Source organism: Strigops habroptila, chromosome 10 (genome assembly GCF_004027225.2).
Source record: "Strigops habroptila isolate Jane chromosome 10, bStrHab1.2.pri, whole genome shotgun sequence".
In the NCBI taxonomy this organism is placed as follows: Eukaryota; Metazoa; Chordata; class Aves; order Psittaciformes; family Psittacidae; genus Strigops; species Strigops habroptila.
In genome coordinates, this window is record NC_046359.1 from 42,670,376 (window position 1) to 42,697,559 (window position 27,184).

The 27,184-nt window shown below is 37.7% G+C and overlaps 1 protein-coding gene across 7 annotated transcripts in view; it reads right to left on the reverse strand.

Moving 5' to 3' along the window:
- Positions 1-27,184, reverse strand: part of SYT14 (synaptotagmin 14) — a 93,254-nt gene that overhangs the window by 14,218 nt on the left and 51,852 nt on the right. For all 7 annotated transcript variants that reach the window (XM_030499745.1, XM_030499743.1, XM_030499742.1 and 4 more), the window contains 2 exons: positions 17,122-17,390; positions 14,756-15,205 (listed from right to left, as the gene is read on the reverse strand). In XM_030499745.1, the coding sequence (XP_030355605.1) occupies positions 14,756-15,205; positions 17,122-17,390 (719 nt within the window). The remainder of the gene's footprint in view (positions 1-14,755; positions 15,206-17,121; positions 17,391-27,184) is intronic.

Here is a 27,184-nt window from a genome sequence, read left to right on the forward strand (position 1 = left end):
CAAGTAACTTCATCTGACATATAAAGCTCAAATGCATTACGGAATGTCAAATTACAGAAGACATGATACCTACAAGAAGAAATTACGAACCTACAATAATATACTTCATACTGACATTTTAACTGGTTCTTCTCAGTAGAATATTTGCAAGAAGTTGGACAGAAGGTTCAAGTAGCAATCCAGTTCCTCATTAATAAACACTGTTGTTAGTAAATGTATTCTTACTAAAGAACCACCTCAACAAAATTACCTGACTTTCATCCCCCAAAGTGAAAATTCTGAATTTTAAATCTTTGGTTATTTCTGCAAAAGTTCATTATTCAGTTCCAGGAATAAATTTCCTGGAATGGGTTGCAAATGGAAAAGGAATGAGAGTAGACACTAATTCTCTGATTCCTGGCACTCACAAACCAGGAAATTTTTGATTCCTAACTTCAACAGTAGAATAGAAAACAGAAAACGTAAAAGGAAGATGACTTGGTTCAGCAGTCACTGTATACACTGTACTCTTGAAACCTCAGCCTGTCACAACCGCACCTATTACTTAAGGTTTTTTGTCTTTTAAAATTGTAACACATTATCCCCTCACTAAACACATTGGGCCAGGAACCTAACCACAATCGACCTGATACTGTCCAAAGCTTAGGTCTCAAATTTGACTGGGACCATGCTGCAAGTCCACAAAAAAGACATAACACAAAGTGAGCAGCTGGGTAATGCTCTTCCCCACAAAAAACCTCAAAGGGCTTTGACATCTGTACAAAGAGAAGGTGATAACAGCACTTCTTCCTGATGGTGAATTACTTATACAGTTTACTGATGTTCGAATAGGGACTCGGTCTATATCAGTTTGTGACAGAGTTAAACTGGCCACAGTGGGTATCAGAATGACTTTTAAGGTGCTAGAAACAGTAAATAGTAAATGAGTGATGACTGAGTAGGGATGAATCCTGAAGTGTACCTCAAAAGGAGGAGAAGTAGTTTCTGTGTGATCTAGTAGAGAAGGGGGGAAACAACTGAAAAATGAAACAAGTGTGATATTACAAAGTTACATAAGGTTGGGCTAGGAATATCATTCCTTTACAGCAGAATCCTGAGTGGATGAAGAAGGACAAGACTGTGTATGTTAAGGCCAGAGAAAATGATCTCACCAGCTGAATGGTGGGATGAAAAGACCTAGGGGATGCTTCATATCTGTAAGTGGATGGAAATGCAACTCAGCAACAATACCTTAGAACTGCTGCACAGAAGGAATTGGTAGATGTAGTCTTGATGGAAATCTGGAGAGAAGGTTGAACTTCAATATTTTGCTACAATAATTTCTAAACCAAAACATTTTGCCTTTTGTTTTGAGACAGGTGGCAGGTTTGAAACAAGCAAAAGCATGTTTAATCCTTAGTGTGTAATAAACTTAGGAATCTCCTTCCTACCAAATGCTGCGGTGACAGAAGTTTAACGGCATTGAAATAAAGCAACCAAATTCACTGAAGAAAGAATCTAAACAATATTTTATTTTCCATTTCACATAAAAAATACTCCAAGCCATTCAGTTTCATGCTGACCTAAATGTATTTTAAAGAATACTCTGCTTTTCATTTATGAACTGGAAAATCCTAATATAAAAGAAAGTGAGATGTCAAGAAGAAAAATGAAGCAGTGGGGTGTGAAGCAGACTGGAAGACAGGCTGATGTAACTGGGTAAGCCCAGGGTTAAATGGCATAAACCAAAGTACAATTTCTGTGTCTATGATAAGGGATGAAAGAGAATTTGGGGGAAAACAGGTAAAAGACACGAAAAAAGGGGACGGTGAGGTTGTATTTTGTCAGTTTCCCTTTGAAAGAAAACAGAAGATCTTTAGAGGAAGAGAAGGAGAAACAGGAATCAGGGAAGGTAAACAGACAGCTGAAATCAGCAGGGCTCAGATCAACAACTGAAGAAAGTCTTTTCATTGCACAACAAAGTTAAAATCAGGGATACTGAGTATTATTAGATGTCTTCTCAAAAGTATTTTCTCCAAGCACAGAGTTAATCGTTCACATTGTGGAAATCCATTCATTGTTTTATGTAAGGTATTCTGTGATGATCATGACTATTGGTAAGTAGTCTGATGTTATGTTAAGTCTGTAACATGCATTAGAATTGAATAACAGGTTTTCAAGTCTGTTGAGAGGGGTTTTTTCCTGTTTCTAGTCCAAATTCAAGAGGACAGCTAACAAACTCAACAAGAAAAAAGAAAGACAAGTTGTTACGTTTTTACCTGCTCAAAATATAGGCTTCAATTGTGCCAAATTGTAAAATATTAACACTGGAATTGCTAATTGGTACAACATGAATATAAACTTAGCTACGATGAAGCTTTCATCTCATGACAACATCACAGTGCTACCAGATGCTTTTCATCTCCTCACAGATCTGCATTCAATCTATCTGTAAATCTATTTGCAGGCCACTCTGATACTGTAGCTTCACTGTGGGAAACATTATATTTAGACTAAAATTACTATTTGTTTGAAATATTCTGTCTACCTCAGTTTATTTTTATAAGTCTTCCTTCTCTTCCCCTATAAACACTGTGTGTATTTTAATAAGCAGGGGAAAAAACAGACTAAGGTTCCCTAATTGCAAAAGCCTTTCAAGGTCAGTGAAGCACCAGAATAGCCCAGTAAGAACTGCTGTAAAATCTTAAATGCACATTTTTAAGAACTTGGATGAACTGTCAAGGTATAGATGATCTGGCCACAGTGCAAGGAATTGTCTCTTGAGTTTGTCTCCAGGATACTAATGCTAAATCACTAACCTATTTTTGTCAATTTAGCCATAACAACAACAAAACCCCCCTATTAACAGTAAATACAAGCAAACAAATACTAAGCAAAGCCTATTCCAAATATTTGGTTCAAATACAGTAAATCACAATTTTTCAGCTTTTCAATTTCCAACACAGAGCTTTGTGCAAAGGACCCAACGTTTCCTTTATACACCACACGACAGCACTTCATTACAAAATCAGGTGGATTTTATTTGATCAACCCTTATCAGAATCACTGCTTTTCACTGGATTGTAAGAGTACGTGTTATTCTACAAAACCTTAGTTATTAATTCTCCAAACTATTGTCCTTGGTGACTTCTTTGCATATGTTATGCAGGGAGGAAACATCACTTTTAAATAAATATATAATAAAACCATTCCCATTAAGTGGTATTTGGGTTTCACATGTTCCTATTGTACAAAAATTGGCAATCAAAAAAGAACACTCTTTTTTTCCCTAGTGCCAGTGGAAGTGAACACATATAATACATCGTGTCAGACATGAACCCCTAAGGATTTTCAATAATCTTTTTCTTTGCCTTCTTACAACACAGAGAATCCTCTCTTTCCAACAATGATAATATATGTAAAATGTACTTATTTGTCTTCCTTCACCAAAATTCCATGGAAACAGGGTATTTGTTACTTACATATTCATGTCCTACTGTTATTTTTCTATACACTGAAGTTCTGCTCATAAACTCTGCTCTTAAGCCAACTGGAGTTAATCACAGGGAACAACGTGGCCATGCTCTGAGGGCAGTTAAAAGTTCATTTTCCTCAATGCACAGGTCAAAATCATGCCTCCGTAGGCTTCTGAAGCAAGACCATCTGATTCTCTTGGCTTTTCAAAATACATACAGGAAAGATGAAACCTTGATGACAATCCTTCAGCAACAAAAATCTGATTCACAGCATGTTACTTGTCAAAATGTCTCTCTCAAATTTTAAATGTTAATGTTATACCACTAATCTCTTCAAGAACTTTTTTTGCACATTACTTTTTTCTACTTCTGTATCAATACAACTGCGAGGTTAGGGAAGGAGATTTGTACCCTAGTTGGAAAAAGAGAGAACTGAATCCAGGTCTCCAGCATTTTAGATAATAGTATTTATCTCTCTTAATCACCAGTGCTGAACCCTGAAGCTACTGTTCCACTTTGAGGTAAAAGCCTGCTGAGGTGATTAGAGCACCCAGGCACAAAACAGGCTCTAAACCGGCACTTAGCCTGGAGCCCATCCCCTACTTCTGCTCTGAGAGCCAGGGAGGAGGAGAAAAATAAACCTAAAGGCTCCACATCCCTCACTAGTGGCTTAAGCACTAGATACTTTTTAACAACATGTTTCAAAGCTACAATACTTCTGGAAAAAAAACCAAAATCAAGACATTCCTCGGAAAGAGAACTTAAACGACCGGAAGTCAGCCCTGAAAACACAGGGATGCAAAATCATTAGGAATGTCAAAGAACGGAGCTCTATAATTTTGAATTCTGGCATCTAAATCCCACTTATGTGGCATACTGGACACTTCGATGCTTTTGCAAAGATGTCAGCCTCAGGTCCTCTTGGCTTCTGCTTCTCTTTCCGCAAACTCATAGAAGAGCTGCAAGGATCGATACTCAAACCAGTTCCTTAAATTAAACAATCGATACTCCTTTTGTAAGCTGATACCTACAGGACATATCAACTTTTTGTTTCTAAAGGTAGACCTCAAGTGTCACATGATCCTCAAATCAATATTAAACGATATTTTAAATAACAAGGCCACAGCCTTCTTTAAATGACAATGCTCTGTCCAGATGGAGTTACTCTCTATGTTCGTTAGGGAGATCAATGGTAAATAATTTCATTTTTCTCTTTTCTTTATTATGCTCTTTCAAACTGGTTAAAGAGAAAAAGATTTAGTGATCGAATTAAATGACAAATAACATTTCTTAGTACTAAGACTAATAATAATATTTAGCAAAGATGCAATGTATATCATTGACATTTTGAGGTTTTGGCAATTTTAAATGGAGTCCATCTGGACGTTCTAGGGGGGGTTTATTTGTTTGTTCAATTCAAGAAAATGGAACAAAGCTTCACATCTTCACAACACGGTAGGGAGGAAATTCTAATTCCTATTGTAGCTGGCTGTCCTGTATAGTAAAATTAAGGGAACATATAGTTATCACTATTTTGCTTTAAACTAATAACCTGAACTTGCAAACATTGAAACATATAGTTTCAGGCACCTCACAGAGATCCCAGTTTAGGAAAGCAGCATTATTTAAGACAGGTCATTATTGGGGATTTTTTTTTGCATAATAGCTTCCTTTAAGTTCCAATTAAGCAGAATGCACATTTTTATCCCGGTACTTAACACTTTACAACATTGATGTCTAAACCAAGTTAAATCACAGACATTAAAGGAAATATTCAAGTAACATTTTTACTATGCAACTTGATTTTAGGAAACAAACAGATTTATTTTGGGTGGAGTGGCATGATTTAAAAATTACCAGGACTTCCTATTCACAAATTCAAATTTAAAACTCTTTAGCAAATAAATACATTCAATATTGCTGGTATTCGCATCAAGTATGGACTTATTCTGATTATTAAGCTACTATTAATGTAGTTGAAAATCAGATTATCTGAAGTGCTATAAATTCCCATTTCTCATCAGAAGCTTCTGCTCTGCCTTATTTTTTACTATCGAGAGAAAAAAGACTTCTGGATGCAGAATTTTACAAAACATGTTGTTTTCTCACAGACAAAACACTGGAAAATGGACATGAAATGAAAACTAATAATTCTTTAATTCACTACAATCAAGTGGCTAAAACCTTAAAAATTTAATTTACTGTAGATAATATCACACACAAAGCTATAAACCTTCCTTAGATACATGATGATACTAAACCAATTTCAAAGTAATTTAATATTAATTAATTTGAAGAATTAAAACCTTTGTGGGTTTTCTAAGAAGAACACTGTATTATTCAAATACAGTTTGTTCTCAAACTTTAGGATTCCATAATTTAGTCATAAAATTAAAAATTTAAAAAATAATTAGTTTTAATAATGGCAAACCAAAATTCCACTTCTCTAAAAGATTTTGACTAAGGTCACAGCAAGATTTCTGTGCTGCTTTTCATATTGCATGAGCATTTCCTATTAGTACTTTGTGTCTAGAAGTTTTTAATGTGATCAGCTCTGCACAACAAAACATTAAACCTCTTTTGAAAGTGAAACATTTTAAGTGTTTCATAACTTCTACTTGATCGCATTTAAATTACTCCTTTGGCTTCCTTGCCACATTACAAAAGGTCATCTACTAGTTGCATAGACTTCAGGGGCTTGAAATTTGCAGAGCACACCCAAGCAGTAGTGGGGGCAACTGGAAATGAACGTACAATGGAATTCACAGCATTTACGAAAGTGCTGGTTTTACATCAGAAAAGTCTACCAGCTTTTTATACTGCCATGGGCAAGGGGAGGAAAAGAGGCCTTTTATTATTGCATTCTGTTTTCTGAGATAAGACATGTAGCATAAAGAAACATTCAAGCACTAAAAGCTGTTAGATGTTTGCGCTGGCAATTTAGTTGAGAACATCTGACACAAAATGCAGACATTTCACCTGCGCTGCTGAGGAAGCCAAGCTAACAGCTCCTACCCAGACCCACTCCCACCTCCCCCTCTCCTTACTCCTGTCAGCCTGGTACAACCACGGAGGTATTACTGTGGGACAGCTTCCAAGGCCACAGACTTCTTTAAATGACAATGTTCTGTCCAGATGCAGTTATTCTCTATGCTCGTTGGGGAGATCAATGGCAAATAATTTCATTTTTCTCTTTTCTCTCTTGATTATGCTCTTTCAAACTGGTTAAAGAGAAGAAGATTCAGCAATTGAACAGCGAGCATAATTTATGAGTAGTCAATCTACAGACTAGTATTTGATTGCATAAACATTCATGCAATTATTTTTCACTAATCCATAACATTACGGATATGTTTATAATGCATTTGTCAGTGGAACTATTTGCGACTAACAGTTCACCCAGCTCTAATGCGACCTGCTGGTGGTACCCCTTTTGATTTGTTCAAGTCATGCTTAATCTCACAATCGGAGAGGTTCACCAGGTGCTTGCAGTTGAAAGAGATCTGCTTCAGTTCTTAGAGCTATCATACACATCACAAAGAAGGGCAAGAGTTGGATTCTCCTAGTGCCAGCTGACAGCTGATTAACCCCAATCAAAAGACAGGAGCTGCGAAAGACGCTGTACAAGGTCAGATAAGGAGAGCCAAGCCTGACAAGAGGCTAGCTCACTAAGACTAAAAGGATCCCTTGCCAAAGACAACCTATGAACAGAAATGCTTATCTGATACCAAATACAGGCTGCTTGAATATACAAAGGAAGTGATTACCTGGAGGTCTAGTTTAAAATGAATAATGCTAACGAACATTTACGTTACACTGCAAAACCCAGGAGAAGAATCATCACCCAGTAAGAAAATCAAAAAGTTCCACAAACAAGTTATAAATTTCCAGAGTAATAACTTCATCTGTTTGTGCAATGTCTCTGATTAGGATTTTCCCCACTGGAAATAAATGGGAGGAGAACAGTACACAGCTTTTGCTGAAGGGTGCTCAAACCTGCAAACAGAATGTTTCTGTGTTTTGCCTTTTTCTTGTTTATTTGAAAGATAGTAACAAAAGTGAGATGTCTGTGTGTACACATGCATGCAAATAAGAAAGAATTCAGATTACTAACAAATAAAACAGGATTTCGTTTGGATTCCTAAGTTAAAGAATATATCTCCACTGAAAGAGTTGATTGAGGAGGATTTAAACAGTCTGTAATCTTCAGAAGTGGAAATTTCATGCTAGTGACAACCTTGAAAATCTTTACTTGTAACTACTACAAAGCCACTTCTGGGAAATTCACAGTATGCTTTTACAGTATGATTATTTTTCTTACTGCTCTTTAAAACTGCCAACCAGGTTGGGAGATCATACTTACACCATAGAGAATGATAGTCTGAGATCTCAGATACCTGATGAAACTCTTGATTTTTCTAGTTTTACATATTGATGAGCTTCTTCCATTTTATTTTTGTAAAGATGATCAAAACCAGACATATAATTCTAGACAATATGTTTGTCACTGATGGACTGGCTTTCTGAGGAAACAGAGTTTCCTCGGAAATTTCTCAAGAGGGTTACTTTGATTTAATCTAGAACAGTTATTCACAACCTATCATTTGACTGGGGACATTTTGGAGACTGAAAAGCATCATCCTATGCTCTATATAGTGATACCATGTCTGAAACATAATTCCCATGATTTGCTGATCCAAATATCAAAGATTGAGAGATCAAACTAAGTAAATAATGTTTTTCAAGCAACTCACTGATTAAAGGCAAGAGATACCAGTTTTTGTTATTTTACTCAGTGCACAGATATTAAGATAGAGAGACAAGAAGCACTCTTTATGCTGGCTACATGACCAACTGATGATTTTGACAAAGACATGAAATTCTCCACATTCAGGAATCCTACATTCAGTCATGGTAATAAATCTAGTTACCAAAGTCAGAACTTACCTCCCATCTGGTACATCAGCAAAGGAGCTGAAAGTTAATGTTAAATTCAAGTTCTGATTTTGCCAGTGCGTTGAGGAAAGCCCTGGTGTTATGCTGGCATTTTTTTTAAACCTCTGTAAACTTGAAGGCCAGGTTGAGATAACTTTGCCATGGCAGTGGCATGGACGTTCAGAATGATCTGACCGTCCACATTGGTCAGCATATCCCAGAAATGATATATAAGTACCACTTCGATAGCATTCTTATTAGCTCTATTATCAATGACTCTCGGCAATAACTGGAATCAAATTATTATTGTATCTTACCAGAAAGTCCAGCAATAAAGGCTAGAAATACCAATTAATTGAGAAATGCGATGGATGTATCAACTAAGGTTGCTCAGAACCTCCTAAGAAGTCAGAAGCTTGTTTCCAGAGAATCAGGGCTTTTCATCTGGAAAAGCTTTATACTCTTTTTAAAGTACTGATAGAACAGGAATCACAACCCTAGCTAGCCTAGACATGGCAGAATGACAAACCCTACATTGTTGCTTTGTGGAAAGCTTCCTGAACTGTCTTGGACTTGATTTTCAATGGACAGATAGCAGCAATATGGCCTACACCTACAACGGTATAAGGAAGAGCATCCTAATGACAAAGATCCATCTCTTGATCGCAGTGGACATAGTGAATAACCCATGAAAGGGCTGAAATACTCAATTTAATTATACAGTTTAACACAACTTGCAAGGACTATTGCCTCTTACTCTGCATTCATTCAAAGAACTGGATATGAGTTTCTGTACAGGGTGAGGAAATACTCTAGCATTTCTGGATAGCTCACTCAAAAGGCTTGTTGAATCTGTGACAGAAATAACCACATCACCCTCCAGGAAAGTAATCAGTTATCAAAACAAGCTGTATATGTTGAAACTGGTCAACATTTTGCTCCTGAGGTGCCAGAACAGCTGCAGTCACCCGAGAAAAGCTGTGATTGTAAAATAAAATATTCTTGAAAACTATCTAGAATTGTTCTGTGAAGTGTCAAGGTTACTCTATATGGGACTGAAACAGCCTCAATTCCTAGTGCAGTACTTCTTGGATGAACAGACTATTATATGCCAAAATTTGTCATGAATGATTAGGCATATTTACATAATAAAAAATCAGGAGCAAATAACACTAATTTGGAAAGCCAATTAATATTTTACTGTGATGACTGAACATATCTAGTGGGAGGTCCTGATCACCTGGTCAGATTCTATGTGAGTTCCAGGAACTTGTAGCTGTCAGAAACAGCACAGACACACCATTAGCTTTAGGGCACAGTAACCACAGCTGCTTTTGGGTTCCTCCCACTCATATCCTGATGAAGACCTGAGCAGAGAAAGCCATGGGTTAGCACTTACCTTCTTAGCTGCCAAGAGCATTGCTTGGTGAACACCACACAAAGGTACACAAGCCATGTACGGAGAAAACAACGGCTGCTGCTTGCCCATACTGCCATGAATTGTTGCCCAACCAGCCCAACATCACGAGACTGCTTCATGTGCCAAGTACTACTAAGTTCAACTGCAGCTTCAGTAACATGGTCACCATTTGCCAATCACCTAGTAATTTTCTTCAAAGAAATCTCAAGAGTAATGTTTCTTTGTGCGTCAAAGGATTAGTTCCGATCTTCCACGTTTAACACCACTAACTCGAATTCCTCAAGCCATGTCCCTTTATTTCTTCTTATTCATTGCCCACCATATCCTGTGCTTTGCCAACCATGTGCTGGGCTGCATCAAAAGCAGCGTGACCAGCAGGTCGAAGGAGGTGATCCTGCCCCTCTACTCTGCTCTGCACTTGCAGCACTATGTGCAGTTGGGGTGTCCTCAACATAAGAAGGACATGGAGCTGTTGGAGCAAGCCCAGAGGAGGCCACAAGGATGCTCACGGGCTGCAGCACCTCCTGTATGGAGACAGGCTGAGAACATCGGGGCTGTTCAGCCTGGAGAAGAGAAGCTGCGTGGAGACCTCAGAGCAGCCTTCTAGGGGGCTACAAGGATGCTGGAGAGGGACTCTTCATCAGGGACTGGAGCGATAGGACAAGGGGTGATGGGTTCAAACTGAAACAGGGGAAGTTCAGGTTAGACCTAAGGCAGAAGTTCTTTACTGTGAGGGTGCTGAGGCGCTGGCACAGGGTGCCCAGAGAAGCTGTGGCTGCCCCATCCCTGGCAGTGTTCAAGGCCAGGTTGGACACAGGGGCTTGGAACAGCCTGGTCTAGTGGAAGGTGTCCCTGCGATGGCAGGGGGTTGGAACGCGATGATCTTAAGGTCCTTTCCAACCCAAACCATTCTATAATTCTATTCTTATATAAAGGGCAACATGGAACAAATGTCTTAAAAAGAATGCATAAAATAATATATACTGGGTGATAACCATTGTCCTCAAAGTGGAGAGTATTTTTATACATTCCATTCATAAATGCCTTTACTCAAAAAACTGTAATTAAAATAATGCTCAGATACTCTGGATATTTACACTAAAGACATAGAAAATAATCCTTTAAGCACTTATGATTGCCTACACCATCCATTCTTTGTTATGGGGACCACATCTGGGAGTTCATTATGTTACAAATGGAGAACTTTACAGAAAGAAAGAAAATGAAATTTACTTCATCTCCGTTGTAAACATCCTGCTACTGACAATAAGTAATGAATAATTCCTACATTTGCTGAGCAGGAAGAGGTATGTTGAGGTCATCCAAATTCCAAGATCTGGTACTTCCAAAACCAATCAAAAAATAAAACCCATGATTGATTGTTGCTCTTCTATACCAAAAAGCAACCTATGGGATGGCAAAGAGGCTTACACTTGTTTCTCTGATCTTTTCCAAACAGATTTCACTCAATAAACTGCTTATATATTTTTATAACCACATCACACTGGAGGCTGTTGTTCACTGTCAGGAAAATTTCTTCAGATGAGAAGAACGAAGAACAACTAAAAACAGGTCCACAGAGATTTCCTGAAGAAAAATAAGCATCAAAATTGATTCTAAACTCCAAGACAGGTGAACAAAAATTTGTCTACCATCTTACTAAAAGGAAAATTCCTCTGAAAGCATCTTCCTAAGCAAACTATATGCATGCAAAACCACAATGTACACATCTTCTATGAACTTTTGATCCAACGGCTCCTTTCTATCAAACCTAAGAGGGAGCAGTCTCAGATAACAGTGACAAGCACTTTGGCTAGCCCTTACTGGTCCTGTTGTTTCCTCCTCACTTGAACATACACTGAACTTGGAAGAAAGAGTGTGATAAAAATAAGAGGGCTGAGGAGGAATTCCCCGTTACGCGGGAGAACTGCAACTGGGGATAATAGCTGCTAATGCAAGACATTAAACACAATGTAGGAAGGTGAGGAACAGGGTGAAATCGAGTGAGAAAGACAGGTTTCTGAACATATTTGTAAATTTGAAGCCATGTGTAGCTTTGAAACCTATTTAAGGAGCATACTAGTGTCACGTACTCACCATGATGTGCACTTGCCCACATTTTAACAATAACCAGAGTTGCAGGCCCCACTCCTATGAGCATGCCACTGTGTTTGAAAGGCACTGAACTCCGTGGTCTGCCTTTAACCACACTTCATTGTTTTAGCTTTTAGGGTATGGCTTTAAGGTGTAACTGAAAAAAATACTAAACTTCACAGGATGCAAACTGTTCTTACACAATCAGAAGGCAGATGATTAGCTAATAAAATACATTAATGTAATATCAGGCATGTACAAAAGCAAATAAAATATGTTACTGCCAAGAGATTATCATAGGTGTTTCAATGGATTAGGAAGTTTTAGTGAGGGAAGGTATAGCTAAGACATAAAATCCATATTATGAGAAGCAGTGGAAAAAATAGGACAACTGTCATGGGTCCAAGAAACATCTTAGTAAAAAAAAAATCCGTCAGATAGAAACACTTCTCAGCACAAAAACACTCTGCAGCTGAACAATGAAGATTTAATTCAGAATTTACAATGTACCTCATTGTGGATTTTATAATTGTAAATATCCCTGAACAACTGGATCTCTCCGAATTGAAACAACACTTACCTTCTCCTGTTAAATAACTCCTGCCTGGCATTTATGATAAGTTGGATGTAAAGATGTTCGTTTACTCTAGCAAAAGGACAGTTAAAAAGGAGTATGATCGATGTGTATAAATAGACCCAGAGGCAAACACCTGAGAAGGGTAAGAACTAATGAAGCTCAAGGACCATGCTGGCATAAGAACACATGGTAAGCAATTGGCCATGAAGAAATTCAGGTTAGAAATGAAACAACCTGATGTTTTCAGATGAAAATTCACAATGGGGTGACCTGGCTGTTTGTAATAACAAGGGCTTGAATTGAAGTGACGCAGGATGCCCCGCACTTCCAGTCATACATCCTAAAAACACAATGCATTTTAACACTCTTGAAAAATAACTGTATGTTAAATCCTGTTATAAATCTGCTCATCAAAAAAATATGATATAGGCTATAAATACTAATAGAAAAATGCCTATGAACTTGGATGTGAATGAATTTTCAAAGGTGTAAAATTTATTTGCATAGTTGCCAAAAAACCCACAGATCCTCATTCAAGCTATCAAGTCGATGAAGGTTCCTTTCCAGCAACAGGTAGGGCTAAGGTAAACCTGTGTAAACCCCATTACAGCAACAAACTTTGGAAGATCCTTTCACTTCTTATCAATATTCTTGTTCCTTCCCCTCAAAAATGAGGGGAGAAAAGTGCAGACGTGGCATCCCTCACTACCACAGAAAATAAATATCAATCTTCTTATCTTCGATGCCTTCTGGAATTTGTTTTAACTCTCCCTGCCACAGAAGCTCAAGAAAATAATTCAGAAGAATAAGCAATGCACATACAGGATATACCAATCAGTCGAAAGCCTGGCCCATTCACTGGCCTCTTTTGCTGACTTTGGTTAACTTTCAACAAGAATCTACTGAAAACACACACAAATTTAGCAAGTACATTTGGAATATTCAGTGGTTTGCTTCATGGGTGCTTTTTTCCTAGCTGTGAAACTAGCAACCTCTGCATTAGGGACATTAACACTAGGTAGATGAACCACTTCATCCTTGGAATACACTGATCCGTACTTCTTAAGGTATAATAAAAAAGCTGTTCTATTGTCAGTTGATCCTCTTTCAGATCCAAGTTTTAGTCTCAGCTTTTACTAATTCTAATTTATATATTTTTAGGCATTTAATAAAATGGCATTTTATTTTGAATGTATTTTGTAATACTCTGCTTCAACAGAAATGCCATTTCAATTGATCCAACTTTTTTGCGTTGCTTTGCATTACTTCACCTTAAAAAAAAAAAAAATCCTTTCTTTCCCTTCTCCCTTTTTATTGATAGTTTAACCCCCTCCCTAAAAACCACATACAATGCCCAAATAAGGCTGCTTTTGCTATATCACCTTCTCTTCCCCTCAAAACTCCATTATTTAGCACATATGCAGCTCCTAAGCAATGAGCATTCAAGCAGTCCTGCCGTAGGAAGCCCTGACAACAATATCACAAACATTCTCTTTTTGGACAAAAGCATGCTTAAATATTGCCAAAATAAAAGTGGAGATGCTGATCACTGCCCATATACAGCTCTAAGTTTTTGGACAGTAACACCAAAGTTTACCCTTACTGTTGCTTTGCTTTATTATAAATATTAAATTATTTGTAGGGACAAAAAATGTTGTTCATCAGGTAGGCAGGGTTTTTCAGCAAACAAAAATCCTTTTCAGTTTGAACTACTTTTCACACTATTATTCACTTGTCGTGGTTTAAGTCCAGCCAGCAAAATCAACCAGAAATCAATTATTTACAAGGTTCTAATCTGCTTTCAAAATTCCTCTCTCCTATTTTTCTTTCTTGAATGGAAAATATCTATTGCAACCAAGATTTAATTGCAACACACAGAGGGCACTCACTAGCAGGGCTTCCCGCCCACCGCCACCCCCCCCCCCCAATTTTTATTTTCCAGTTGAAATGCTGTGGGTAGCAGAGTAAAGATTATACCATTAAATACATATGTATTTGCATGTTTACATATATACATATATTCACCACTATATCCATATTTATTGACTGGAAATTTCTAAGTAATTAAAAGGAAAAATAATGGGAAGCTTTTGCAGGTGGAAAGTGAACGTACTTACAGAAGCTCTAAGGAAATTATCGTTGTGCTAATACAGTGCTACCACTGTTGAAGAAAATAGAGAGGATGTGATGACTCTATAAATATACACACTATTCTTCCAGAATTCAGGACACTGTACATCACTGCATTCTTATTCTGCCTCATTTAATACTCACAGACAGACTGTAAGAAGGTTCCAGTATCACTGGCACTGACATCTTCCCTTGAAGATTCAATTTGGTTAAGTAAAAAATCTTTTCTCCCACAACCCTCTCTTTTTTCATGCGCCGTACGCTGTAGAGTCTGAAGCGAACCGCATAATTCCCAATCATCTCAGACTCCACGTGACTGAATTTGAATGTCTCTGTGAAGACAGGGCACGGTCCCCGCTGGATGCTGGTTTTTGCTCTCTGCTTCTTTATGGGGAGAAGAACTAGGTGTACTTGCCACGAGCTTCCACCTGTCCTGCTGTAAGTGGGAATGTCTGTGACAGCTGTCACTGTCACCAAAAGCTTCTGTTCCTGTGAGTCATAGTCAAAAGTCACATCCAGTGTGCCGTATTTAGCTACTGGCTCAGGATCAAAAGGTTTAGGAAGCTGTGAAGACGATCCTCGAGCTGACATATCCTGAAGAACAGGAAGAAAAAAAAAAAAAAAGCTATTTATTTATTTATTTCTTGTATTCTATTATTAAATCTAGCATGGAAATATATAGCTTTCTCTAAGCAATATGGAGGGACTATGATCATCGTATTCCTTTCATACACAAGGTACTTAAACACCGAGAGGAGATGGCTGACTAGCAGCCAAGAAAAATTCAAAAGCCTTTACCTGGCCAATACTACCAAAAGCCAGGAGCCAATCAGATACAGCTCAGATTAAACTGGGATCCATTTCTCATCTCTTCTCTGTGCCCGACATGTTAAAATGCATATACATTTGCTATGAGATAAACTACCTCATTTCAGTGCCAGTACGCACACATTTTGAAGTGAATATTATTATTAGAGTTGTTTAAGAGCTGACTAGTGATTTGAGAGCACGGTGAGACACAGCAAAAAATACAGGAATTCCAACACCTACTTGCACATGTAGCTCTTGTTGCACCCCACAAGGGTTCTATGCATGTGCCAAAAATTATCATGGTTTTCTTAATGCAATTTTACTGGAACTGTGTCAGATGCATCTGTAAGATGCATCCTGAACATACCTTCGGAACTTTCTGTAAACAGCATCAGTCCTAAAACTGCATTTCAAACTTAAAATTAAGAATGTTTATTGTGACTTCAAATTTGCACAAAATATAGATGCCCTACATTGTTACAACAGCTAGTTTGATAGTGATACTGAAAGACAAAATACCTACAAGTGCAGGTCAACCTACTGTTCATAAGCTATTCCAAGTATGTAAACCAAATGTATTTCCTGCGTATTATCATATTATCAAAGATACGCTGGTTCATGTAAATGAATAGATATCATAATAAACCCTTTTGGATTAAAAAATGTCATGTTCTTATTTTAAACCAGTTGCTACACTGCTATTGGAATTTGTTCCTCTGAAAGCTTTATTCTTCAAGTTGTTGAGTGGCTATAAAAAAAAGCTGGCAGTATTCTCAGTTCTTATTGAGTATGCCTACATTAATGACTGGTGTGACACAAAATGGGAAGAACTAGGATTAGATTTGCTGCAATCTGTTAGGGTTTGAGGACCGTATGTACACACCGTGCCTTCACCAGTAATGAAGTTCACACAGATTCTGGTCCTAGCTCATCATCAGGTACATACAGAGAGCTACCTACTGGAGGAAGTTGCAGCTGTGCCTTCCAGATGTTGCATCAACACCCCACGTATGCAACATCAACTTCACAAGAGGTCTACTAAAATAGAAACAACTGCTGACATATCAGGACTGAGCCCTAATATGCACTTCAAATCTTCAGGTAGAGGCAAAAGATAAATGTGTACCAAAAACAGCCTCTTCTGCACGACATCACTAATGTAGCCTTACCATTGGCATCAGTGCAGAAACTGGTTGTTAAAGACTTTTCAAGGAAATACATGTCAGAAGATACGATTTCTTCATAGTAAAAATAAATAGGTATCTTTACAGTTCATAGCAGAGAAAAGGAAAATTAAGTGGACCAAATCTCTATACTACCATTAATAATCTAAAAGAAATCTTTGTAACGATTCCCTCCTTCTGTCCCTCTCTTCCCCAAAGATGTTTTACGTTATGGGGTGTTCAGTTTGAAAGGTGTTAACACACTATTTTTGGTTTTGTTTTTTATTTGGGTGATTTGAAAAATTATGTGGAAGAAAAAGAATTTTGACTACAGTCATTAGAGCGTGATGAAGTTTTCTGCCTTAAAGAAAACTACAAAGAACAACCTGAAATCCTATTTAATAATTTCTGACAAACTAAATGAATGAGGTGCAATATCAGTGTTCACGTAACTGTGCAGTCATCTTTAGATAACAAAAGAGCAATGAAAAGGTTGCACTGCATGATGCTTCAGAACACTCAGCTGTTATTATTTACCTCTGGACTAAGGACAGCTGTGCTATCACTTGGCACATCCTCTTCGTATCCTTTGTTATGAAAGCTTTCTATTTCGTGCCCCGTGCTTCCCTCACTTGGGCACTTATATGAACATCTTGGACTGTTGCTACACTGGGAGAATTCACATTTACTATCTCCGACTTCTGAAGGTGTACACGAAAGATGGGGAGAACCACTATCATCCTGGTATGGAGGTGGCTGCAGTTCATCCAGTGGAGGTGTTCTTCTCATCCTCTGAATGCAGTTCGCTGCAAAGAAGTGAAAATTCTTTACTTACTTTGTGATTATTTAGTGTTGAAACACTTCTGTGGAAAATGGTCAGCCTAAATATCTGGACAGAGTGTTTAAAAAATCTATAAATGTCTTTTTTTTTTACTTTACATTTCAAATGAGAGAAAAAATACTACTGAAGCATTTGTTAAAAGATGGACATGAACAATCTCTCAGATGAAAGAGAATCAGATAAAAGCCAAGTATTAAGTACATAGTCACAATGAATTTTGTAAAGCATATATAAATCAATATAGCACAAATATGACATGACAAAAATTCTAGGCTTGAATTTCAGGGATGCTTACCTTGCAAAAACTTTTGGATATCTTAAGCCAGATTCTGTTCAGGTGGAATGTAGACCAATTAAGGAAGCAAAATGCACTCCCTAAAGCCATTATATCAAACTTCTGATTACCTCCCATGCAGTTGCTCACCCAGGGAGATATTAAATTAAACTCTGAAGAAAGATAAGGTACCAACAAAGGCAGACACAAGCCTTTTCACACAAGTGAACTCTGCTCACTGGTGAATTTAACAAGTGAAGCAGTGTCTCAGATTCTTTATTACTTGTTAAGGGCAGCTAAAAGGTATGTATCTGGTGTCTAGAAGTTAGACACTAGATCCAGTCACTAAAGACAGTGGAAAAAGGATCATGAGCAATCTTGTGCTTGGGATGAATACTTGATGCTGACCGTCTTTGCTTCTCACACTAGATAGATAGATAGAAATGTGGTTATATATCTCCTCAGAAAATAAACCAGATGCATGGCTATGGATATAGAAAGTTAATTCAAAATAATTACATTTCAATTTTTGATCTCATATTGTGCTATGCAGCATTACACAGCTGCTAGAATTGGGAGAAGACAGCAAGGCATGCAGTAGTTGAAATGAAAGGAATACCAAGAACAGGTAAAAACCTGTATCACATTTTGTTTACACCTTCTGTAGAGATTTTAACGAAGATTTCAATGCCCCTCATACATAGAATTAACTTATACACAAAAGTTTTAAAGCAACAATGTTTTCTGGTGTCAGACATATCACTTTCACCCACAGAAAAATCTGCCAAACAACGAAGTTAACAAAAGTATTAACACTAGAACAATATAAGCTTTGATTTCAGATTCATCTAAGAATGGAAAAGATTTTCTTTCCCACATGAAAAAGGTGGTACATTTTAGCTTCATAAGAAAATTTTTGTATATAGGATTGCCCTGTCTATGTCCTAAATTCTCATCAAGGAAATAAACCTTTTAACTGCTTCAGAGGCAATTGCCAGTTATTCAACATATCACAGAAACAGAGCATGCTTAAGAGCCACCCTTTATGGAATAAGGCTGGAAAGGCAGTAGTGTGTTTCTGTTGTTTCTAAGGCTCCCTTTTGTTCTCCTTTCCTTTGGAAGTCTGGGCTGTATCCAACTGTGGATATACTGGAACATTTCACAGCAACAGGGATGATGGAAACCCAAACCACCGTTGTTTCAGTGCATACTGCCCATGGGAAGGAAACCCAGGCACATGGGCTAGAAGGGAGCCAATGTGCACTGCAGATCCCCAGGGCTGGGCAACTGAAGGACAGTTTATTATGGAGCATAGCTACTGCATGGATAAACATATAACTGGGGAATGCAGGGCTCTTCTCTATTTCACTGGGCTCCTAATGGAACTCCTCTTAGCTTTAGCTAAGGCAAATCAGTAACTCAAACACTCTTACAGATGACACTGCTGTCAAGAATCCTCTCTTTGATAAACCCATCAGAGCCTGCCTACCATTTAGAGTGAGTCCAAATTACTGTTACAGTGCTCCTGTAAAAGGTCTTTTGCTGTTAGTTAGCCCAGTGTCACTAACTCTTGAAACTCCAGTTCCAAGGGCTGGAAAGGAAAACAGAGCAGGCAGGGGATCCTATACCTGAAACATAGTCATCAGTCTAGCAGATACACATAAAACCTTACCTACCAAACAGAGTGAAGTGGGACAGTCAGGATCTTGAAATCACCAGGCAGCAATAGTGAGAAAGCTTTATTTGCAAAACAGAGAGATATGGGAAAGCACTTTGGTTTGGGATTTTTGCTGAGGTTCTGTTGATTTTTTATATTAGATAACTTGTGCCCATGAAACTAGATAGACATAATTTTAGAATCTAAACTGATACTTTTATCACAATAATCTCCTTTGACTCTCTATACCATGAAAACAGGACTTCCTTTTCATACTTTATATAATGAAATACTCTAGCAAATTTAGAGCAACGACATTTCTGCTTGTTGTTGCTAAAAGGCAACAAACAGCATTAAATGAGACAGTAACCACCATGCAGCTATGACTGAGTTTCTTTCTTTTCACTTGTAGTCAAGTCTGCAAAGACTTTCAAACTCCCAGCTTTTTCCACAATCTAATGAAATGAAAGCGTGTCTGGGTAACTATCAACACCATTATTGTCTTACAGGAGTAAATAAGTGATGGTGTGACTCACTCTTTTCACTTTGATGAACTCCATTATATGTCCCTGTGGGAAAACTGCACAGGCTGTGTGGCAGAAAAGGTACTCTTAATGTAGGTGGGAAAAAAGTGAAGAAAAGAAAATTCTTATTAACCAGCTGTGATTCGAAAATCTCAGAATAAGCTGAAACACTGGGACAGGGTTTAACTGTTTAGTTTGGAAAGTTTAGTTTACCAGCCAGAGCAGGTAAATTCTTAAAACAAATAGCCCGGTTTAAAAATCTAAGGACACCTCTGCCTAAAAAGGTAGAAAATGGTTTTGAGCATTCTTTACATAAGAAGATATCGAAGCTTTCAAATGAATTTTTAAAGTGGAAATGATAATTTAAAATTAATTTGCCCTCCCCACAGTAAATGATGCAATAAAATGATGGATTCATGTTACAGCTCTCTGAAAATTCTGCAAATCTGAGTTACACAAAGACATTCTAATGACTAATGATATCAAAGACAAATGATATCACAGACAGAAGTGAATACAGCAACACTGAATAGCTGACACTGGTTATTCTCCTTAAAAATTACACAGAAGTAACGACTAACTTCAACAATCAATCCATCAACAAACTTTTGCGTATGTATCGAAGTTTAAAATACAAAACCACTGCTAATGCATGCTGGCCTAACTGATTGTATTGGAGAAAAACGTTTGGAGCTCAAAGGAAAGCATGTTCTGAAGTGTTAGCACGTCTACATATAGAATCACTGCCTCTAACATACATTGCACCTTTCATTTAAGGTGTAAACTTAGACACAACTACACTGGCACATACCTGCACACTGACAAAGCCAAAGAATACCCTCCAAAGACCACTGTATGTGGCCAATAACAGCTGCTAAAGAGTTACTCTTAACTAGCAAATGGTTACAGTGAAAATCTAAAACGAATTGTTGCATCGTTTCTATGCAGATTCCCCAAGAAATTTTCCAGTCTCAAACCAGATAGAAAATAAATTTTGACAATTCCCCCAATTAAATTAATCATATTAAATTACCATCCCAGTTTGGACTAGACAAAACCGAGCCAAAACATAACCCAAACCTGGAAGAAACAAACACAGAGAAGCCAAACTGGGTTTAGTCTGAGGTTCCTACCAGCCAGAAAATGCCAGAACAGAGGAAAAACAAATTAGAAAGAAAGATCCCACATCCAGTTTTCTCTACCCAAAGTATGTGAAATGCCTTCATATTCTCATAATGTATTGTTATTAAACTAAGTTTTTTAGTAACAAATATTTAATAAACTCTGAATTGAGAATCCAGTGTATTGCTGTCAATAGGCAGATTTGAATATTCAATCTTTTGAGGGTTAACTGCCTTAGTTAAAATTTTCACCCTTCTTTAGTGGGCTGGGAAAACACTCATACAGGGGTAATAATGAAGTCCTTGCTGAAGAAACCAGAACTATAAGTGAAATACCTGACAAACACAAGCAGATTAGCACCTTGCTGGTACACTCAGAAATTACAGCATGTAAACTGTCATTAGCACATTTAAGTCAGAAGTAAATAAATACCTTCTCTTCACTACTGTTTGTTAAACAATGAAGGTTAATCTGTTTTCCCAAGTCCCTGCACTGATTGAAAGCCCAGGGGAGATGACACACATCCTGCCATCAACCTCAGGGGACTGTCAGTGAGATGTGACACAGCAACCTAGGCCAAAACGTGCATTCCTGGAACATATGGTTGGTAAGTATGAAGAAAATACACAAACTTTCCCAGTCATTTTTCTGAATGGAATCACAGTTTAAAGATAATAACAGGCTGAGAACATTGGGGCTGTTCAGCCTGGGGAAGAGAAGCTGCGTGGAGACCTCAGAGCAGCTTCCAGTGGCTGAAGGGGGCTACAAGGATGCTGGAGAGGGACTCTTCATCAGGGACTGGAGTGATAGGACAAGGGGTGATGGGTTCAAACTGAAACAGAGGAAGTTCAGGTTAGATATAAGAAAGAAGCTCTTTACTGTGAGGGTGGTGACGCGCTCACACAGGCTACCCAAGGAAGTGGTAAATGCTCCATCCCTGGCAGTGTTCAAGGCCAGGTTGGACACAGGGGCTTGGAGCAACCTGCTCTAGCGGAAGGTGTCCCTGCCCGTGGCAGGGGGTTGGAACTGGATGATCTTAAGGTCCTTTCCAACTCAAACCGTTCTATCATTCTATGATTCCATTTGAACTTTCTACTTCCGATGCTCCTCATTTCTCTTCTCTGTCCTGGTCCCCTGTGGACCACACTAGCTAGGCTACACCACATTCTACCATAAAGCCGGTCATGTTCCCTTCCACGTTTACAATGTTTAGACTTTGCTATTTTAATTGATTTTCCCAAAGGTTCTCAGTAGCACAAACCTAAGTTTCTTTAGCCTGTATTTCCTGAGTCATTCCAAGAACATCCATCTCAATGTATGGGAAAAGAAACTATCCTTTTGGTTTTAATTCTCCTGTCTCAGGAGCAGTAATTAACTATGCTTTTGCAACTTGGAGTTTCTCATATATATCACTTCTTTAAATATTCATACTATTGTGGGAGGCAACAACATTTTTTTGGCAATCTGGTTTCCAGTTCCTTTAAAACAAATAATCACTATATAAATTCATAATTTTAGCCAGTCATATTTTGTAATTAGCAGAATATCTTCATACGCAAACAGTATCTTTTCTTCCTCTAACATATCTCCACATACACTAATGCTTCATAATTATTTCTTTTTTTAATCTAACACGAATTTCAAGTTTTCGAGCCTTCAAGGGGTTCTATGTAAATGTTAAGACAATTTAAATAAAACATAAAATGAAACACATGTTTAAAATTAAAGAAACCTTTCTTATTCTGGATGATTAAATACCCTTAGAGATTTCTCATCTGCAGTGCAGACAGCCCAAATGGAATTTTCATGTTTGAACTTTTCTACTATCCAAAAATATTATGTTGACTGAATTACCCCACATTACGAGAAGTATAAAATATAAACATTAAATATTGAATGAAACCTTGGGGCTCTCCTTCCTTTAAAATGAAAAGCTTACATGCATCTTCGTGAGGAAAAAAACCCCCATATTATCTCACCATAGAACAAATTATCTTAGCATTATTCTACTTCTTTTCCAAAAGAGTTATTAAACAAGTCTTGCTTAATGAAAGAAGGGGAATATGGGAGTGGTATGGGGTTGTTATGAACAATAGAAAAACATCTTTAATGAACTTTCTTTTTGCATTTGCCACATTTTAGACTTTTATTCACAGCTCAACTATCTTCTACATTAAGCAATTCACCAGTAAAGAGGAAAAGTAATCATATCTCTTTGTTATTCTTGGTATTGTCTGCAGTTTGGTTTTGGGTTTTTTTCCAGTAAAAAATAGTTCTCTTTTGTTTCCTAATATTTAGAAAATTCAACATACTAGGAGCTTAATCCCAGACCTGTGGAAATCAAAACAGTGTTGTTACCATTTCCATCTGACTTCACAGGAAGTTCTTAGCACTGCATTTTCCTCACCTTCTAAGCTTAATTCTACTAGTCATTCATGTAAGAAAAAGATTCTCTTTTGTTTTGGTTGTATTTTTTTTGTGTTTTTTTTTTAATAAAACTAATAAAATAAATATCGAATTATCTCTATGTCCAGTTCTTAAAGCTTCAATTTTCTTCCTCAGGAAAGGTCTAAAATCAACTGAAGTTAGTGATGTTCGTCTAGTGATTTTTTATTTCCTTTTTTTCCTGTTGACACCAGGACCCTGCAGAACCATAGCTTGGCTTTGCTGGCTGACAAAAGAAATTTGCCTTTCTCTGCACTTACTAGAGCACTTCCCATTTGCAAGAATTTATGGTCTATTTTACAGAGCAATACAGAAAAGCACTGCACTGGTGAAAAAATCCAAGCTTTCTTGTTCCAAAATGAGCCCAAATTAGAACATTTAAACTACAAATACATTATTAAAGCATTATAGTGAACTAACTGTCAAAGGCAGTCTTTTGTTTCTTTCCCAAATATTTTGGTCGTCTTTCAATGAAAATTATACATTAGCATCTCTTGAATTCATTTTCTTTCAATTTAAGTATCGTTCTCTGCTTCCTTATACAGCATTTCTACTAATTTGGATAGGAAGGAATTGTGCTACCTGGTTCTGGATTTACACTTTCCACCTGTGCAAAATAAATCTAAATACTGCTAGAATGTTTAATCTCTTATTGATGCAAATATCAATCGATCAAGCTTTCAATAACATATTTTTATTTACTTATTTATTTAATCTTTTAAAAGCAGACTTCAGAAACTCCTTTTCTGAGAGTACATCTGGCTTTAACGCTTTTTGAAGCAGTGATCTTTAAAAAGTGAAACTGTACAGCTGTTTGCTTTCACTTCCATTACTTTATGTCCCTAGGTAAAACATTTGTCCTAAGTGTGTTCACTCAACTTCTTAGGTAGAAAAACTTATTTTCTGTTCCAATTAGATGCTGGTTTCACCTTTACTGTTTACAAGCAGCCAACTTTCCTTTATGTTACTTTTCAGGTCACAGAATCATAGAATCAACCAGGTTGGAAAAGGCCTTTAAGGTCACCCAGTCCAACCGTTCCCCAGCACTGCCAAGGCCACCACCAACCCATGGCACTGAGGGCCTCGGCTACACGGTGTGTGAACACTTGCAGGGACGGTGACTCCAGCACTGCCCTGGGCAGCCTGTTCCAATGCCTGAGCACCCTCTGGGGAAGGAATTGTTCCTCAGCTCCATCTAAACCTCCCGTGGTGCAGCTTGAGGCCGTTTCCTCTTGTCCCATCCCTTGTTCCTTGGGAGCAGAGACCGACCCCTCCTGGCTCCATCCTCCTGTCAGGCAGTTGCAGAGAGCGATAAGGTCCCCCCTGAGCCTTCTCTTCTCCAGACTAAACCCCCCAGGTCCCTCAGCCGTTCCTCATCACACTTGTGCTCCAGGCCCTGCACCAGCTCCACTGCCCTTCTCTGGCCCCGCTCCAGTACCTCAATGTCTCTCTTGCAGTGAGGGGCCCACTATGTTGGCTAATTTCATAAACGAACAGGTATTCCTTTGCATCTGTGTTCACTGTTCATTTTGTCCATGTTATCACAATCGTTATAAAAATACCACTTCCAAAAAGGCAGTAAGTTAAATGAATTCATAGAGTCTTACTTTTTATTTCCCCTTTCTCTCTTAAAATGCACTTGAAGTCCTGCTTGCTGAAGCTGATTGACAACCGGCTTTGAAATCTTAAGAGTGTCTTGGTGACAAGGAAATGCCTTTCATCATCTCTGTGAAAATTCACCCAAATTTGACTACCTATCTCACCAGCATTTACAGATGCTTTACAGAAATTCAGAGCTTAACAGCTAAAAGCTTTGAAAACTCTGCCCACTGTAAACCATCTCAGGCCCCAAGAATCCCCATTTCTCATCAGTGTGTGCCCACTAGCGTCCCCTCATACCTCTGGGCAGAAGCACATAGATGTGGGCTTAGGAAATACTTTCTTGTTATTGCTATGCTTCATTTGAGTTCAATTTTCATTTTAAATTACAGTTGCAAATTCCAGGCCAGTTTAATACTAGTACAGCTGCAGCATTAAGCACAGGAATCGAGCAGCAGGATAAGTGCTGAAAGGGTGAAAAAGATCCCACAGAGGTCTAGAATCAATTCCCAGTGAAGTATTGTAACACACAGCTAATATTCCTGTAATGTTCCTGCTCTCATTCTACTTGGTCTCAAAAGAGGAAGGCAAGAATGGTTAGAAAGCAAGATGAATGTTATGTGTATAATTTTCTTGAACATTTCATATTTTTGCAGCTCATTTCAGGCCTGCTTCTTTTTCTTATTTGACAAAAATAAAAAAAAAAAGAAAGAATACAAAGTTTTCTAAGCAATACAGAAACCCCCTCTAAGATCTCAATAATTATTCATTTGATGATATAAACAAGATCCATTCAGCAGTATAAACTGCACTTAAATGCATTGCTTAACTATTAGAATGCCATTATTCCTTTTCCCTTTATTAGTTTAAATAAGATACAATTACTTCCTTTAGTGAGAACTCCTTCTGCAACTTAAAATGCAATAACTTAACCATTCCTTGAAAACAGCTGCAGTTCGTCATTTTTTTCAAAACCATTATGTAAAGTTCCCTAGTATTTTAGCTGTTTATTACTACCCTAGCTGGTGAAAATGAACCAGAAAAGACATTTTCCATCAAGAACTGCTTCCAGAATAGGAACACAAGGCATGCTTTGATTCCTTTGCCTTATTTTCACAGCAGTTTCAAGGGATACTCTGTTGGAGTGAGTCACTAACACAGAGCAGCACAATGATTCTGTACAAAGTATTTTGGTAGGGCATGGGTTAAATTTTCTGCCCATCTCCTTAAGATATTGCTATGATCCAAATTTGGTATCATGTAACAGTTAACCCATGTAAGTGAAATATATATTATGCTGAACAACAGTACTACTATCATAGTAGAAGTTAACGTGTTTGGCATTTTACAGATGGAGAACTAACGCACAGGTTTAAATAAGAGGTAAAGATTGCTGTGAACCTCACTCAGAAGCGCTCATAATCACAATAAGCTTCCAATGAAGTGTGGAACTAAACCCAAGTCTTTAGACTAGTACCCTAGCCATTTCTTCTGGGTTTTATTCTTATTTCTTATTTTTACTTCAATCCTTTTAAATTATTATTAATCTAAAATTCACCTGAATTGTGTACCACCACCAACATGGAAACCTCCAAGACACTAGCTTCTTAAGATATACCCCCACAGAATTTTCCATTATCATCAGCTCTGTAGTGGAAGAGAAGGAAGAGAAAACAAAAAATACAATATTAGGGTGGGGAAAAAAGTAAAGGGAAGTAGAAAAACAAAACCCAAAACAAAGCCAAAAACCAACTGCACACAAAAACCCCAACAAAACAAAACTGAAAAGGCAAAAAGAGAAAGTAGATGCAATGATTCAGAAAGAAGTGATAGGTTGGTGATAAATGAAGAAAGGAAAGAAATAAAGGGGGAGAAGTTTAGTAGATCTGTAGAGAAAATGAGAAAAAGAGCAGAGAAAGGAATAAAGAACAGACAAGCTGCAAACAGGGATGAAAAATTACAGCTAAAATAACAAAGCAAAAATGTCAGAAAGAAAGGTGAAGGAACGGGAAAAATAAAACAACACGTGACATGCCAAAAAGTGGTTCAGATCTGAGAAAAAAACAATGTCAACAGAGCAAAGAGATAAAAAAGAGAAACCAGTGGTATCTGATGGGTGGGAATATCCGTATTTGCAG